We start from the raw sequence: 16,496 nt of genomic DNA on the forward strand, positions 1-16,496 counted from the left end.
GCTTCGCTGTGTTCTGTCGTCTGAACATTTTGGAGTTCCATCGAAAGGCGCAATGGTTGGAGTTTCGATATCTGTGAGGTCCTACACACCTGAACTTTGGTTACTAGCCCTAATTGAGGGAGGAACCCTAGAGGAAACTGCTGAGCATGGCATCGGCGGTGGTCAGGGCTCTGGTGGCGAGGACGTGGGCTAGACCTGCACCCACTTACGCAAAATGGCTTGACAATATGAAACTATGCAAACAAATGGAAACCAGATATGCGGAGACGCTACCGGCCTCCAGTCGCCCACTGGATTACTGGTCCCCCTTCAGGCAATATGTGCTTGAATCTGAGCAGGAACCCCAGTTCCCGAAATCCACCCTGGATCAGAGATTTTCCTTTTACGAGACAGAAATTTGATGGTAGATGCAGTGCTTTATCGTACCCTTGGTTTCTGAATAACATGGTGTGATATCAACGTACTTGAATGGGAAAGGTTGCCTTGGTTGTTTAATTGTGCCTGTGTGAGAGTAGTTTTGGGTGGGGAAGGGGGAAGTTGGGGTGCCGTGTTGCTTTCCCCTTTTTGTTCATGTCGCAATAAAATAATAAAGAAAGTTTAAAAAAAACAAAAATGTACTCTGCACCAAACTAGTTTAAGCCTTACTGCTCTGTCACTCTTACATTGAGAATTTAGTTAGAATTTAGTGTAAACATTGCCTGGTCCACAAAGTTGGCTTCTCAGAACCTGTCACCAGATTAGGTTCTGAATGACCAATTAGGTGCATTGCTGCAGAACTGAAGTCTATGTAACAGTTCTAGTGTCAACTGCGTGTGGCTTGTGCAGTTTGCCACTGTTCCATCTTACTAGCCAATCACCCAAATATGGGTAAATGTTTACAGTCTATCTGTGTAGGTGTGCTGAGGCCACAAACAGAATTTTCTTGAAAACCTGTGGTGCAGACATTATGCTGAAAGATAGTACTTTCAAATTGGCAGTGTTGAGTACTAAGCTTGAAGTAGAGGTATGGATAGTCTATGTCTTGAAAGCATGCAAATATGAAAGTGTACTTCTTATGTCCAAAGTCATCATGAAATCCTTTTGTAGCAGGGGTGTGACCGCATGCCATATCATTACAGAACCTCAGCTTCTTGAAAAATGTGTTAGCAAATCGAGCAACAAACTCTGGGTGTTGTCTTGTATTGGAACCAGGAGGTAGGCTGAATAAATACTCTTGTCATGGTGCCTCAACTAGGGTCCTCTTCAGAAGGAGCGGTTGTACCTCTATTTGAAGCAGAATGAGGTGTTCTTTTGCAGATGTGACTTCCTTGGTGGGATATTGTATGGGGATTTCAGGGACTTGATACAGTAACCATAATTTACTGCATCTCAGACCCCACTGGCCTCTGGTGATGTCCTCCCAATTGTGGGCCTATGGAGTGTCATTCCCCTCCCCCTGGGGAGGAACGGAAGGGCACCCGGCACAAAATCTTTTAGTGGCCGAGCAGTCTCTGGCAGAGCTCATCATCATTGGGCTCGCTTGTCCTTTCTTTTTAGTCGTATTGTCGCTGCTGTCCACCTTGCTAGACTTGCTGCCAAGTGTGTACTACCTGGTAGGCTTGGTAGGCCTGAAAAGCTTTTCAGTGTATGAGTGTCTGCTGGTTCCTATACACCAGTCTGGTTTACCGCTATCCTGTCTAATGGGCAGTGCATTTCCATTTTTTTGAACATTTTTGCAGTGCTTCATCAGCTTCTTCAAATATGCCATCCCCATCTAATGGTACATTAACGAGTGTGACTTCTGTTTCAGAACAAAACCCTGGCACCCCCAAACAGGAATAGCTTTCAATTATGCTAGCACTGGCTACCTACCTCAGGTTTCTTTTGAGTTAGGACTGCTTTCGAATATGGTGCTATAGGCTGCTTTCACTTCCAGCACAATAGCCTGAGCTTGTGCATCAATACCTTCTGGCAATAGCTCGAAGAGAACTTGCATTTTGTCTCTCCTTGAACGGCACTAACTGGCTAAAAATGTCGTAGCAATTGCATTGGGGTCTAGAAATCCATACTGGTAATCAAATGTATGCCAAGGGACATACATTTGTTTGCCCTTCTTACCTGTGGAAGCCTCAGCGGTGGATTGAGAGCTGCATATCCTTTTTGCAGTAGACGTACCAATGAGTTAGCCTTTGGCTGGCCTCTGATATATATGTGTTCATGGTCCTGACAGCAGCTGGAACTAGCATGGTATGCTTCTGTTTTTTATGGAAACTATTACAGGGTTTATAGTGACTGACAAAGGCTTCATAGAGTAAACCAAACCAAAGCCTGTCTTTCTTCTCCTCCATAGTGTACTAACATTGAAATATGCTACGAGTCTTAGGGATCGCAATTCAGTTGTAATTATTGTCAGAACGTGAAGATTGACATTGGCAGTTCCTTCTCCTACAGTGAATTCATCAGATAATCTTCCCAATCACTATAGAATTCCTCAGGAACTTCCAAATCTACATTTCCCCCCTCAGTGAGGAGGTCTTCCCTCTGCACATCTTTTTAGATGGAGTAGGTAGGCTGTGTTGACTTTATATTCCCTAAATCCTCCCTTTTCTCCATAAGGACGTCTAAGTTTTTCAATGTCTGTGCAAAATAGTTTGGCAGCGCTTTCCGATCCAGATGGCAAACTAAATGGGAGGTCACTATGTTTTCATGGTGGCAGTGCATGCCTCAGTAAATCGTACTACTTCTTCCTGGACATCATATGAGAATATGGAGTTATCTTTGCCTTGTGCCTGATCTGCATGGCAATTTTCAACCCTGTAGAGGAACTCTTACAGTGACTTCTGCCTGTTTAAATTCTTCTGTTCATTATTGTGTGAGGATAGCTCAGGGGCAACACGCTCACTTTGGAAGCAAGACGAAATGGAACAATGCAGGCTAGATCCCCGGGTCCACGCTCAGAAACCTCTGAGTATTAAGCGCATTACAAATAACCAATTACATTGGGTTGGTGTTTATGCTGGTTTAGACCCCTTTTTGCATCCTTTTCCATCTTTGCCGAATCAGACGTTTACTGCCTTTTTGCACCATGTTTTTCAGAGTCAAAAGCTTCGGCCCCATGTTTGTCAGTGCTGGGTTGATCTGCGTTTTGTATTCGCATGCTATGCCTTTTGGTGCAATGGGGCTTTGAGATACTGATCCTTTTGTGTCCTGTCTTTTGTGAGGGGCTTATGGGTGGGTTGAATTCCAATCTGTTTTCGTAGTTCAGGGGTGGGCATTCCGTTGGATACCGGGGGTTGTGGTTAGCAGTCTTCTGCACCGAATGTTGCTTTTTTTCTTGTGAGCCATCTTGCTAGCGATTCCTCCAGATGGAGCTTGGTTGTGATTGTTAAGGGGCTTTGTGTAAAATGAGAAAAATGGGTGTGCCTGTAGGCCCACTGCCAATGTAAGAGTTTCTTCAGACTCGGTCTTCTCAGGTTCACTAAACTGCCTTGATGAATCAACCTCCAAAATGTCAAGTTCCTCGGTTCCTCTGCTATGCCAGTCTATGCCTTACCGGCATTCATAACATATGCTGGCCAACAAGGTTTGTGACTTTTGACTTTTTCAAGTTTTTGTCTTAATCTTTTGGGATACCTCGCATATACTGCCCCCATGTCGACACGTGGCACAGTGATTGCACACCTTGTAGGTGTCAATTCATGGTAATCGGGATTTGGAAGGCAGGCACAAATTTAAAGAAGTCATTTCATGGTGTCAACGGACACTTGGGGTTCAAGACCACAATTTGAAAAAGTGTTAAATATCATTCAAATATGACCTCTCCCATGCTGAACTCAACAGCGTGCCTGTTTACCATACCAAAGTCTCTGCCTGCCTGTCACTTTCTCTTCCACGCCTCCACTGTGTGAATGACCCAATGGTGGAATAAAACATCAGAGGGTGTTGATATCACCAAGCAAGTGGGACCGACCTACGGGTAATTATCAGGATAAGGCAGTGTAGTGCAAATGTAACTTCCACATGAGATGCAAACTATAAATGTGTCCATTATATATTATGTTTAGAATGTCTTTTACTTGTGTCCTAGTGCTCCTTTTTACACATTCATATACACATAGGTTTGTAAGGCACCAGTTGGCCAATTCAAACTCGTATACATGCACACCTATGCACATACATGATTAAAACATTACCTGGTTGGTGAAACGTAGGTGAAAGTTCTCTAGCAACTGCTCTTGCAATCTCAGATTCCTGGCGAGCAGCTTGTGCAGCTTGATCTGCAGCATCACCTTTGGCCCTTGCATGAGCAGTCCTATATAGAAAGGGATGACATTTAGAAATAGTTTGCAACTTAGGTGCTTTTATTTAATTCGCAAGTGAACACCAATGCCATGTTTGAAAGAAAAACTATACAGATCTTCAATTAATCAGTTTAATATAGTCATGAAGTTTTTATCAACAATGCATCGAGTTCTATCAGATGTGTTGGCAGAAAGTCTAGTGCAAACAGGAAAACATTCACAATTCAGGCGAACATTTTGAGTTCACTGCCCCCCCCCCGACCCCCAAATTCATGTGGTTTTAAAATGGAGCAGTATCAAATAAAATTGATAAACAAGACAAATAACTGTGCTTATCGAACTGTTATGAATCTGTTAGCAAAGAGCAAAACCCCCTTTTCATGTTATTTGAATTTGGAATGACAATGTTATAAATGTTCTTAGAACCGATTTATTTTTTCTATACGAGTTGGTTAACATTTTAGTTTGTCAAAATATATCAACATATCTAACTTTCTTTTTTTTAAAGAAACATTTCTTTAAACCTCTAACGCTTTTTAAAGGTTACAAAAATGCTTGTTTTAATGCCCTGTGACCTAGCCATGCCCGTTACATACACAGTCACACTCGTCTCTTACCCATTCAGTTATTTTCCTTCCCTGCCGTCCCGCGCATCTTTTCTGAGATTTACTGTACCCTCCCACATACTGCAAGTCGTGTCTTCAGTTCAGCCACTAGCCATCTCGGCAACCCATGTGTATTTATGGATATTCAAGGATCCAAACAAAATGCATTTCCTTCTTCAATAATGTATCTTTTACAAATGTGTCACGTCACACTGGTATTTAACTTGATTGGCCTGCCCACCCTTCACCTAGGATATCTCTAGTTCATCCACCACAGGCCATTTTAGCATCTCACCTATGCCCATTCCAGTATGCAATTCTTCTTCATTTCCTTTTCAAATAGATTACCTTCTGCTATTGTCTTAAAACTTTACTCACGGCAGATTTAAGATTGCATCCGTAATGGACTTGAGTCGCAGAGCTCATCCCGAAGGCCAGATTGATGCACACTCCGATGGCAGCCTATCCCCGTCGGTGGCGACTGAAGGGTCCCAGACTCCCTGCCGCACAGAAAACGGCGACCCTCCTTACTCGTGGACCAGTTTATCATGGCCACAGTGGCGCTGTGCTTTATAGCTGGAATACTCGCACCATATATACCATTCGGCAGAGGGGACTCCGGGAGAGAGAGTTTGAAAGAGTATTTCGAGGAGGCACTTCGAAATCGAAATTCCCATTCTAGGTCTATTACTTCTGGCCCAGGGAGATACTGAGACAGTCTCCCACGGAAGGGGCAGATCTGCACCAGAGGCAGAGGATGTCTAAGGGTAAGCCCAAAGGAGTGCTCCCCCCCCCGTTGACTAGTCGAAGCAGAGTACCCTCAGGGCCCCTACAGATGTGCTCGAGGACCCAGGAGGGCCAGGTAGTGCTCCCACAAAGCGGAAATATGGCAGCCACAGAGAAAAACCTCCTCCCCTACAAGGTAATGGATGAATGTCTAAAGAGGATCTACGAAAGGGATTACGTGCCTTCAAGGAGATATTCATGGCCTCTTTCCAAGAGCAATTCCTCTCCCTTAAGGTGGATTTCACACATTCAATGTCCGAGATTAAAGCGGATGTCGCGCAACTAGGGGCCCTCTTCCTGAGAGGCAAAAAACCTTGGTGTTTTGTTTGTTTGTATTGCGCACCAGACCCAGGGGTATCAGGGCGCAGCAGTTACAAGTAGATGCAAAGCTTAGGTTACAGATTTACATAATGCAAAAACAGATTTGCAGGCTACAGATTTACATAATGCAAAAACAACGTAGGTTACAGATTTACAAAGGTAAATTACAGGTAGATAAATGCAAGACGGCATAAGGAAGAATACATAATTACAAAAAAAATTACAATATATTGCATTTCTTCAGGAGGGGGTGTGAACAGGCATAAGTTGCTAAAAGCTGACCCTATTGGGGATGAAATGATTAGTAATGGTAGAGATGATCGCAGTCAATGCTGGTCGGAGGATTTAAGCCAGGTGATAGTGTTGGACCGAAAGTTCAGGTATGGTTGGTCTTCTCGTAATGGGTGGGGCAAGGCGTTCCAAAGCTGGGCAGCTTGAACAGGAAAGCTACATCCTCCAATTTTGGAAAGCTTGAATCTGGGGATAGAGAGGCAATTTGAGTTGGCTAGTCTGGAAGGTCTAGATGAGGACCGTCGGTATCAGGTAATAAAATTGCGGCAAAAATGTCACTGGTAAAAAAAATGGTGGCAAAAATGCTGTGGTTTGACCCAGTAAAGGTGTTCCCCATTATACCATTTTAGGGGAGCAGGGGTTGCGGGGGTGTCCCCTGCTCCCCTTAAGTGGTATAATGGGTCCGGGGGTTGCATGTGTCTCCCCCGCACCCTTTACATGATTGTGGCGCAAAAAAACCACTGCATTTTTGCTGAGATATTTTGTATTCACAGCCATTTTTGCCACAATTTCAAGACATAGAACCGGACCGTCTGTGGAATCTCTCAGCTAGGTAACTAGGAGCTGCGCTGTTTAAAGATTTATGGATAAGCAACACCGATTTTAACTTGATTTTGTCGTAGGTGGAAAGCCAGTTATTTTGTCGTCTAATCTCTGAAATATGCTCTCTTCTGGCTACTCCGAGAGCCGCTCTAAGAGCGTTGTTTTAGAGAATTTGAATTCTCCTAATGATGGATTTGTTAGAGCTTATGTAAAGTGTGTTGCAATAATCTAACCTGGACAGAATGAGGGCTCTAGCCAGGATGACGCAACTGTTGTTGGTTAGGAAGGGTTTGCCCGTTCTAGGTTTGCAAGTATACGCCGTTGTGGAGGCCAGAGTGTTGACTTGTTTAGTGAAGGACAGAGTGGAGTCAAGATAGAATCCAAGGGTTTTTACATCCTCGGCAACTTTTATAAGGTTGCCATCATTTATGAAGGAGTATTCACGGCCTAGTTTTTTGAGGTTGGAAGGTGTACCCAAAATGATGAGTTCTGTTTTATCATCATACAGGCATAAGCCGTGTGTGGCCATCCATGCCTGGATGATGATGATGTACACTCTATTCACCATGGCCAAATCCTTGTTGTAGTCCCCTGAAAGTGGGAGGAGAATCTGGGTATCATCTGCATAGTTTGTGAAGGTGATACCAAGATGGTCCAGATCATCAAAAAGGGGCTTGGTGAAAATAATGTACAGAGTGGGCGAGACACAGGACCCCTGTGGCCCTCCGCAGGTGATAGAGATTGGGTCTGCAGATGCTGACAGTGAGAAGACCCTCATTGTTCTGTTACTGAGGAATGACTCAATCCACGTTATGGCTTCTTTGGAGAAGTGAGCTGCCGAGTCGAGGTGACTGCATAAGACCTTGTGGTCCGAAAAGGTCAAGGAGTAGGGCTGATTTCCCTTTGTCCCTTAGCTCGTCGACTTGGGCCTTCAAGTAAATACGGGTGGTTTCCGTTCCATGTTGAGGGCGGAAACCCGACTGTGGTGCTCCTAGGAGGTGATGTGATTCTAAATATTTCTGAATGAGTGTAGGCCACTTTGTCTAATATTTTTAAGAGGGAAGGAACGGTCGTGATTGGTCTATAATTGGTTGGTTTCTGGGGGTCTAAGGTGTTTTTTTTAGCAATGGTAGCACCCATGATTCTTTAAAGGTTAGTGGGAATAGTCCCAGTGGCAAATGAAGCATAGATGAGCTTAGATATGAAGGGCGCTAGATCTCTAGCTGCGTCCTTGATGAGCTGGGCTGGGCAGATGTCTCCTTTGGCAGTTAGAGGGTTTGAGTGATAATATAGTTTTTTCTACCTCGCTAATGGTAGTTTTTGAGAAGTTGAAACGGGCAAGTTGGTTGTTAGGGCTGTTTGGGGATTATTAAGGGAAGGGAAGGCTTTTAGGGAAGCTTTATTATGGGCTGTTTTATTTTATAGGGTGGATACTTTATTAGTAAGTGCGAGATGGATGTCTGAGCGCCAGTTTTTGTCTTTGATGCATGTGTCCGGCACATGGCTGGGGGTCTCAAGTTCTTTAAGTATTGTGAATAATTCCTCCATGTTGGAATTAGATTGGGAGATGTGGTTATCATAAGATTCACGTTTGGCTAGGTACATTTCTTTTTTGTAGAGAGATGAGATCTTGGTGAGTTTCGACTTGTTGGCTTCGGAGGGGTTTAGTCTCCAGGTTTCTCTTCTTTTTTAGGTGCAGTGTGTACCACTTATTCAAATGGGTTTTAGGTTTGCTTGGTCTCAATTTGAAGGGGGCAATAGAGTCTAAGGAGGATGACAATTTTATTATACTCTTCAACCAGAATTTAAGGGGTAGTATTGTTCGGGAGTGAGTGGAGGGTGGGGAGGATGGCCGGGATGAGTATTTCCACTGTAATAGGCTTTTTATTCCTAGTTAACGTGGGTGGGGCAATGGGTGCAGGAATGGTCACGGATCTGCTAGTAGAGAGCGTGAATGATAAAAGGGAATGGTCTGTCCAGACTAGAGGGGAGATAGAGGAGATAGTCGCAAGACAAATATGATCCGCTACCCAGTCTAATATTCTCCCTTTATTATGCGTGGGCATATTGATTCTTTGGGTCAGGCCAAGTTCTTGTAGGATGTTGGCAGTCATGGTGGCATGTTTATCTGATGGGTCGTTGAAGCCCAGGTTAAGAGCACCTAATAATAGAACTTGAGGTGTTTTTGAGGTTATCAGATAAAATAGTGTAGATATCTTCCTCATAGGTTCCAATGGGACCAGGGGTACTACAGATCAAGTGGATGGTGAGGGACTGCGAGTTGCTCAGAGGTAGTTTGACTGAGATAACTTCGCAAGATTGGATATCTAGGTGTGGGGCTAGTCTTATAGAGAGGCTGGATTTAGCAATGATAGCAATGCCTCCGCCTCTTGTCTCCTTTCTATCCTGTCTTACGATTGTGTAGCCATCTGGTACAGCTAACATGAGTATATGGCCTGCTGCAGCGTGCAGCCAAGTCTCAGTGATGGCGAGGAAGTCTAGATCTTCACTCACAATTATGTCGGCAATCTCTGTGGCATGCGTCACCAGGGACCTGGCATTAATTAGGGCCCCTTTGAGAGGAGGGCTGGAGCGATCAGGAGATGTGTCAATAGTTGCAGGTTCTTTCCCTTTATATTTATGAGCAGTGAGGTATTTGGTGGTGGCTTGTATGGATGGGCGTTTGTTAGGTAGGGTGGTGCTAGTGTGGGTTTGGCATGGCAGCATAAGCGGGATGGTCTTTAGGTGGGGGGGTCGGTAAGGATCTGGTAGGAGGTTAGAATATTTTGTTGAATCTAGCATGAAGTCTAGTATTCCTTATAGCTGTGGTACAGGGAATGCTTACTGAACAGTCTTGGGAGATCATGGTGGGGTCGGTAAGGCTCAGGGGATCACAAGGCTCCAAGTTAAGGGACCAGGCTGAGCACAGATCGAGGTTCAGAGTCACTAGAAGGGCACTGCAGTTAGTGACTTGGGTCAACATGCTGGATTATACATATACCTGTGCGGGTAGGAAAATGTCGTCCTGCTGCGGGGGGCGGATTAGGTTGGAAAGGTCATTGCAGTGAAGCATGTGAATAGTAATGTAAATATTACATTAGTAATGCCATATTAGCAAAGAGACATATAGGTAGTAAAGTAGCCACATTAGAGAAGTACAGACTGCATGGGCCCCTAGAGGATTTAGCAGAAAATGTATGTTCTGAGCATAGGTACAGGCAAGCAGTATTGAGGGCAGATCTGACAAATATAAGGACCAGATAGGCTAGTCTAGCGTTGGCCTACCATTCAAACGTTGGCCTAAGTTCAAACATGGATGGGCAGATCTTGTACACGCCACACAGATACTGATCAAAACAAGCAAGCAATGGTAAGGTCACTTAATAATACAGGCAAACAATGGCAAGAGCACGTCTGATGAGTATAGCCACAGAGTTGGCTAGTCTAATGGTGGCATACGTTCAGGCAAGGTAGAGCTAGGCTGTTCGTAGGAAGATACAGTCTATGAAAGGCACTGGCCGACGGTCAAATTGCAGTGAAAAGGAATCATATACAGAATAGGCTTGTTCCCGTTTGGCCTTAACACGTACTACGGAAGCGTCATAGGTTGGATGTCAAACAATTAGTGATATATGCAGGCTAAACTTGTAGTAATAGCATGTGATTGAGCAAGCGAGAATTAGGCTAGTCCCACTTTAGCCTCGACAAGGTGCAAAATGGGATAATTGGGTATTGTGAGAAAGGCATATGCAGGTTAAACAAAGATATCATATACAAGACTAGACATGCGGTACCGTGCTAAGGAGTGCATTAAATATTACGAGTGCTCGCGAGAGTGGGCTCATGAGGTGTGGCACTGTGGTAGCAGTCAAATGAGCCTTTTTTCCGTGGATTAGGATACTGCAGTCAAAGTATTGGGTGCGTTAGTTAGGGCGTAAGAGTACTAACACAGACACGGTCTTCGGCTCGACCGGCCTAGACAGGCACAGACAGGCCTGTGCCTTATTGGGGTGCCTTGGTTATCTTCGACTCCACTCTCTCCTCACATCACATCACTGACCTTGCCAAGAAGGCCCATTATCAGCTGTACCTACTCAGAGGTATTCTTCATGTTCTCACTTTTCCCCCATAAGCTCACTGTCTCCAGAGCCCTGGATATCTCCAGTCGTGACTACTGCAACAGCCTCTTTCTCAATCTGCCTTCCACTACTCTCCACCCTCTGCAACTAATCCAGAATAGCACTGCGATACTTATCCTTGGCCTCAAGTCCAGGGACCGTATCTCTCCAGCTCTGAAATCTCTCTACTGGCTCCCAGTCGCTGCAAGGATCAAGTTCAATACCGTTTGCATCGTCCGCAAGGCTTTCTGGGGGCCTGGGCACGCACGACATCAGACTCTTTCAAAATACCTTCCTTCTCTAGCCCTTCGCTCAGCTACCTCCAACTCCATGAAGATCAGATGCTTTTCCAGGCAGAGAGTGGGGTAGAGTGGTGGCCTCTGGAATGGCCTCCCTGCCCCCTCTCAAACTTGAGCCGGACCACCTGACGTTCCGGAAACAGCTCAAGACCTTCCTTTTCTGCTCTGGCTTTCTCTCTCTACCTCCCCTGCTGACCTTACCTGTCTGCTGCACTGACTGGATACCTGGTACCCTCAGAGTCTCACTGGGTACCAGGCTCCTCCATGATCAGTCTTCCACAAACTGCCTCCGGGCCTACCACGCACTTAAGGGCTGTAACTGCAACCTCTACAGTCCCCTGCCTCCTTGCACTTACCCAGCGCTGTGCTGCGCTGGCTGCACTTACTCAGAGCAATGTTGCCCTGATTGCATTTCTCCCTCCCTCGCCCAGTCACTTCCCCCCTCTCCCTTCCCACTGCACTTTGCGTTGTTGCACTTGCACAATCTGAATGACACAAGGCCTAGTAAGATTGTTTGTCTTGTCTGCCCTCAGTCTTTCCTCCCTTGTCTTGTCGCACCTAGGAAAACTTGTGTACAGGCACGTTATATATGATGCATCATATAACAAAACCAGGGAAGCCACTGGCCCACCCCGTTCCCCCCAAATCCACCCATATCTTAGGTCCAGCATAGTTTTCCTCATTAAGAGGTTGGTTGTTTTAGTGTTCCTTGCAGGCAAACAGTCTGCCATAAGATCCGCCCCTTCGAGATACTTTTCAGGTTAATAGGTTACTTACCCTTTTAGTACATTACAAATAAAAGGGAGATTTTAGATGGGACCAATATTAGCTGGAAGTGCAGTTACACTTTTTTAACAGAAGAGAAACAAAAGGCTCTTTACATCTTAAAGGAACAATGCTCATTTGAAGTGAGGTCATAATTAACAACAGCTAGGTTGTCACCCACTACCAGAATATGGTTGCTCAAAAACGTGCTGGAATGGGATGCAAGGGATTAGGATTAAGTTCTCAGAGTTCTAACCCTGCAAATAAGATTGGAGCCAGACAACAAAAAATTGGCAAAACAACAAGTCATGGAAACAGAAGGCATAGGAGAGTTGGCAACCTCGAGACTCAATCAACTGAAACATGCAATGTGTTAACTTGATAACTAAAGTAAGAGGATCAGTTGTTACAAAGGTGGAAAAAAACTACAGGATTTAACCATTACTACGGCTAACATCTATACATTTGAAGAAGTTCAGCCCTTATACAGAGAGTAAGCTATTCTATTGCCAAAATATAGTTTCTTTGCATATATTACACCTTTTTTTGTAAGATGTGCGGATGGGCCTCTAATCACCTTACCCCAAAGCTTGCCCACCACTTAAAAAGTATGTGCATGTTTGTATGTAAAGAAAGTTTATTGTACAATCAGCCAGCATGGGCTAGATGATTCTACGGTGTCAAACTAAGTCAAGTCTCCTTGAACCACAACAGTTGACTCATTGAATACATTTTTGAAATAGTTAAAACACTCCCATATATTTTATTACTAACCACCCTCCACACATAATTGGTCAAAACCTATAAAAAAAAAAGCCAATCTTTCTTCAATTTCCCTGTTCTCCTTGGTCACAATTACCTTAAATACCAGCTTCAGCTCATGTGTACAGCACACCCGCTTTAAGGATTTGTCCGTGGTAGGTTGTGACATCATCACATAGTTAAACATTTAAACATAAACATCATTTTTTACAAGTTCCAGCTGGCCTAGGACCTTCTCACCCCAGACGTGACTGCACATGGTTTGCAAGGACACTTCAAACAATATGGGGAGGGAAAGAGTAAATACCTTACCTTTGAAAATGGTGATAACTAGGTCAGCCACCCAGACTTTCTGGCATCCCTGGAACACTCTAATCTAAGCGACTACGATCACCATGCATGGCCTCCAGACATAACCTGAGAAAACAATTAAAACCCATATGTCTTGGTCAACTCTTGCTTCGGGCGTCCCTTCACCCGGTTTATTGCTGGTCAAAAGCAAACGGCCCTATTCCCCTGAACAATAAATAAGCACCCATGCACTTGAAAGACTGCATCTCCTTTCCGCGATACTACCAAGCCATAAAAACCCTGGGCATGCCTGTGTGTGTGCCTTGGATTATTATTTCAGCTGCCGTTCCTCGGTCCTTCAATCGGTACAAAACCAGTTTTTTCAGTCACTCAGAATTCACCTTGCAAACCCTGACTGAAGAGTTTAACCAACTTAAAAAGAGTACCCTGCATATAGATTTGTAAATTCTGCATGTATGTATATCGGTGCATTCATGTTTCAAACTGTTGTGCCCTCTTTTACAGTGGTTTCTTCATGACAAATCTCCTTTCCCACTTGCGCATTGTGAAGCTCCTCGTTGCCCAGTTTGTAGGCGCTTTACCTGGTACACTATACCTATACTTATATTTCATTGGCGGGTTTTGACATTTATCTTGCTGCACGCATGCACATCTTAAATGTAACAACTTAAACACAAAGTAACACATACTCCATTCTCATTACCTACGCTGGATACATATAAAAGTGAAACATCACTCCAACTTCACCACTCCCCCAGTCACCAATATGGCACACGCAATATGAACCCCTCTTTCTCATCAGGGACTTCCCTGACCACCTAAAAAAAAAGACTACAGGTTCAGATTATAAGGAGACCAATCCTCCTGAGAGCTAGATTTCCACCACAGACTCTAAAGTTGCCTTCACGCACATTTTAAAGCAGCTTACTCTGGTGCAAAATAGATTTAGAGTTTGTTTCCGTAATTTAATCACACTAGTAACACTATATAAGTTAGCAAAGGCACTCATGTCAGCTGTGAATGAGTTCATGGGAGCAAGGGAAGGGTTATCAGAGGATGGGAAAGATGTAGGATAGGAAGGGCAGAGTTGACGTCACAGGAAAGGAAGGTAGAGAGGAGTCGTAAGAGAAAGGGTGGACAAACTGTCACATTTTTGTAATTTTGGAGTCAAATTAAGTAACAAAGCCATTAGGGCATGGGGTGTCAGAGACAGACACATTGAGGGAGTGAGTGCCTGCGAGAGAGAGTGAGCGCGAGAGAGAAAGAGTGTGTGTGTGAGTGTTTTTTGGAGAGGGAAGCATTGGGCTTCATTACGAGGTGGCCGGTAAGGGATTACCGGCACCGGTAAGGGCACCGGTGCCGGTAATCCCTTCTCGCCCTACTACGAGTTCCCTTTGCGGGTCCTCCCTTAACGCCTGGTTTTTCCAGGCGTTAAGGACGGGACCCGCAAAGGGACTCTGGAGCTAATAACGGTACCGCAATTTGCGGTACCGTTATTAGCGCCTTCCCCATTGAGCCCTATGGGGCTCAAATGGGAATGGGGATGGGGCCTGGTGAATGGGGAATTACCGGTCCCGCCAACCTTGGAATGGACCGGTAATTGCTTCATTCACCAGCGCGGAGTCAGAACAAGTTTGGAGGCAGCCATGGGGCTAACAGCGCCATGGCTACCTTGAACCTCGTAATGAGGCCCATTGTCTGGAAAGTCATTGAAAGTCAGCAGGGGTGAGAGCGGGAAGAGGGTATGCAGTTAGCAGAGCCAAGAATCGTGATGAGGGCAGAGAGTCTTTATAGTCAGTGAGAAGAGTAGAGAAGCAATCTTTGAGCCAAAGGGCTGGGAGGATAGCTCAGGGGTAAAGCGTTTGTTTTGGAAGCAAGACAACGCATAGCAACAGAGGTTCAAATTCCTGTCTCCCGCTTAGAAATTGGTCTCTGGTATTAAGCGCGTTTTGAAATAATCAATTATAATGGTGTTGATAGACACAGATGGATAGAATTGGATGCTAAGAATTTTCATTAAATAGGCTGAGGATCAGGCTTAGTAAATATAAGGCTAATGTTGTGAATGCCCTGAGAAAGGAAATTGACGAATCAAACTTTGGTGTAACAGAGGCTAATACCTACAACAAACTAAAATAAATCTTCAACTAACATCAACAAAGCAAAAGCAAGAAAGTACCAAAGGCACCAACAAAGCTACAGATTTGGATGAACATACATTTGCAGAAAAATGTGTTCATATTGCTTGCAAACCAGTTTCAGAAAACAAAACACTTGCTTCTCAGCCTTGTCATTTGACCCAACGAGCAAGAGATAGCAGCCAATGCCGCTGAAACAGACACTCCTCAAAAATGTTGATAAACCAAAGGACCAATTAAAACAGTAAAGGCTAAAGTTGGGCTTATGGAACACGAGAGGGCACCAGCACCTTACAAAACCAGGAGGAATCGATCTAGGTGCATTCAATGTATTATGTCTCCAAGAAACATGGCTGGCTGGAAGGGATCCCACTTCTCGACGGCTTCACGGTAATCACTTCTTCCGCCAGCAGAGGCCTCCTTCGCAGACCCTCATCTGGCCTACTTTTGGCAGTTCGTAACGGCTCGGGGATAACCCTTATTGTCAGAATCCTACGGCCACCTAGCTGCCCTCCTGACCAACTGATTCCTACATGGGAACGAGCATCATCTTTTGCAACCTTGGACTACATATATTTGTCTCTACAGCTCTATTGGCCAAACTTGACTCGTTTAAAGTGCTGAGGTCTGAAAAAAGTGACCACAATCTTGTGACCCTAAGCTGGTCTGCCAGCTGCATTCAAAAGCCTTCATGGAATGCTACTATTGAACCAAACCGGCAACAAACGAGGTTTATGCTATCATCGTCGAACATTATTGAATTGGCAAAAGAATATAAGTGGCAGTGTGAAGTTAACATTGACAAAGGAAAATAACCCATAGTGGATTAGCAAACTTTTCTTTTGAAACATCGCTTGCCAACTAAATCCATCCAAATAAAAGGCCCCTACGTCTACAATATAACCCTCGTTGAACGCTGTCGTAAGCTAAGGCAGCTTAAAAGACTTATTCTTAAACTAAACACGTCAGAAGCATGGTCTCAATTTTTGACTGAATGTAAGAACTACAGCACTTGGCTCAGATCTCACAAGATCACGTTATATCAAGAAGATGCCGAACGAATGCTCCAAGTAGTCGGCAAAAAAAAAAAAAAAAAAGGAATTTTGGTCGCGTTAGTCAGGCCCTCAGGCCTTCAATTCAATGAGATAGTAATGAACTCTGTAAGTGAAGAGAAATGGGTACTCCACTTTAAGAACCTCTTCGCCTAAACTGCAGATGATGCAACATGGATCAAAGAGCCCATTTCGGTTCCTTGGGTAGTCCTCACAAACAAGGA

General features: G+C 44.5%; 1 protein-coding gene across 1 annotated transcript in view; it reads right to left on the reverse strand.

The window, feature by feature from the left end:
- JPH1 (junctophilin 1) overlaps positions 1–16,496 on the reverse strand; it is a 1,083,555-nt gene that overhangs the window by 341,706 nt on the left and 725,353 nt on the right. The window contains exon 3 of the mRNA XM_069621220.1: positions 4,173–4,291. Within this exon, the coding sequence (XP_069477321.1) occupies positions 4,173–4,291 (119 nt within the window). The remainder of the gene's footprint in view (positions 1–4,172; positions 4,292–16,496) is intronic.

This window comes from Ambystoma mexicanum, chromosome 5q (assembly GCF_040938575.1).
Source record: "Ambystoma mexicanum isolate Mex_15411 chromosome 5q, UKY_AmexF1_1, whole genome shotgun sequence".
Taxonomy (NCBI): Eukaryota; Metazoa; Chordata; class Amphibia; order Caudata; family Ambystomatidae; genus Ambystoma; species Ambystoma mexicanum.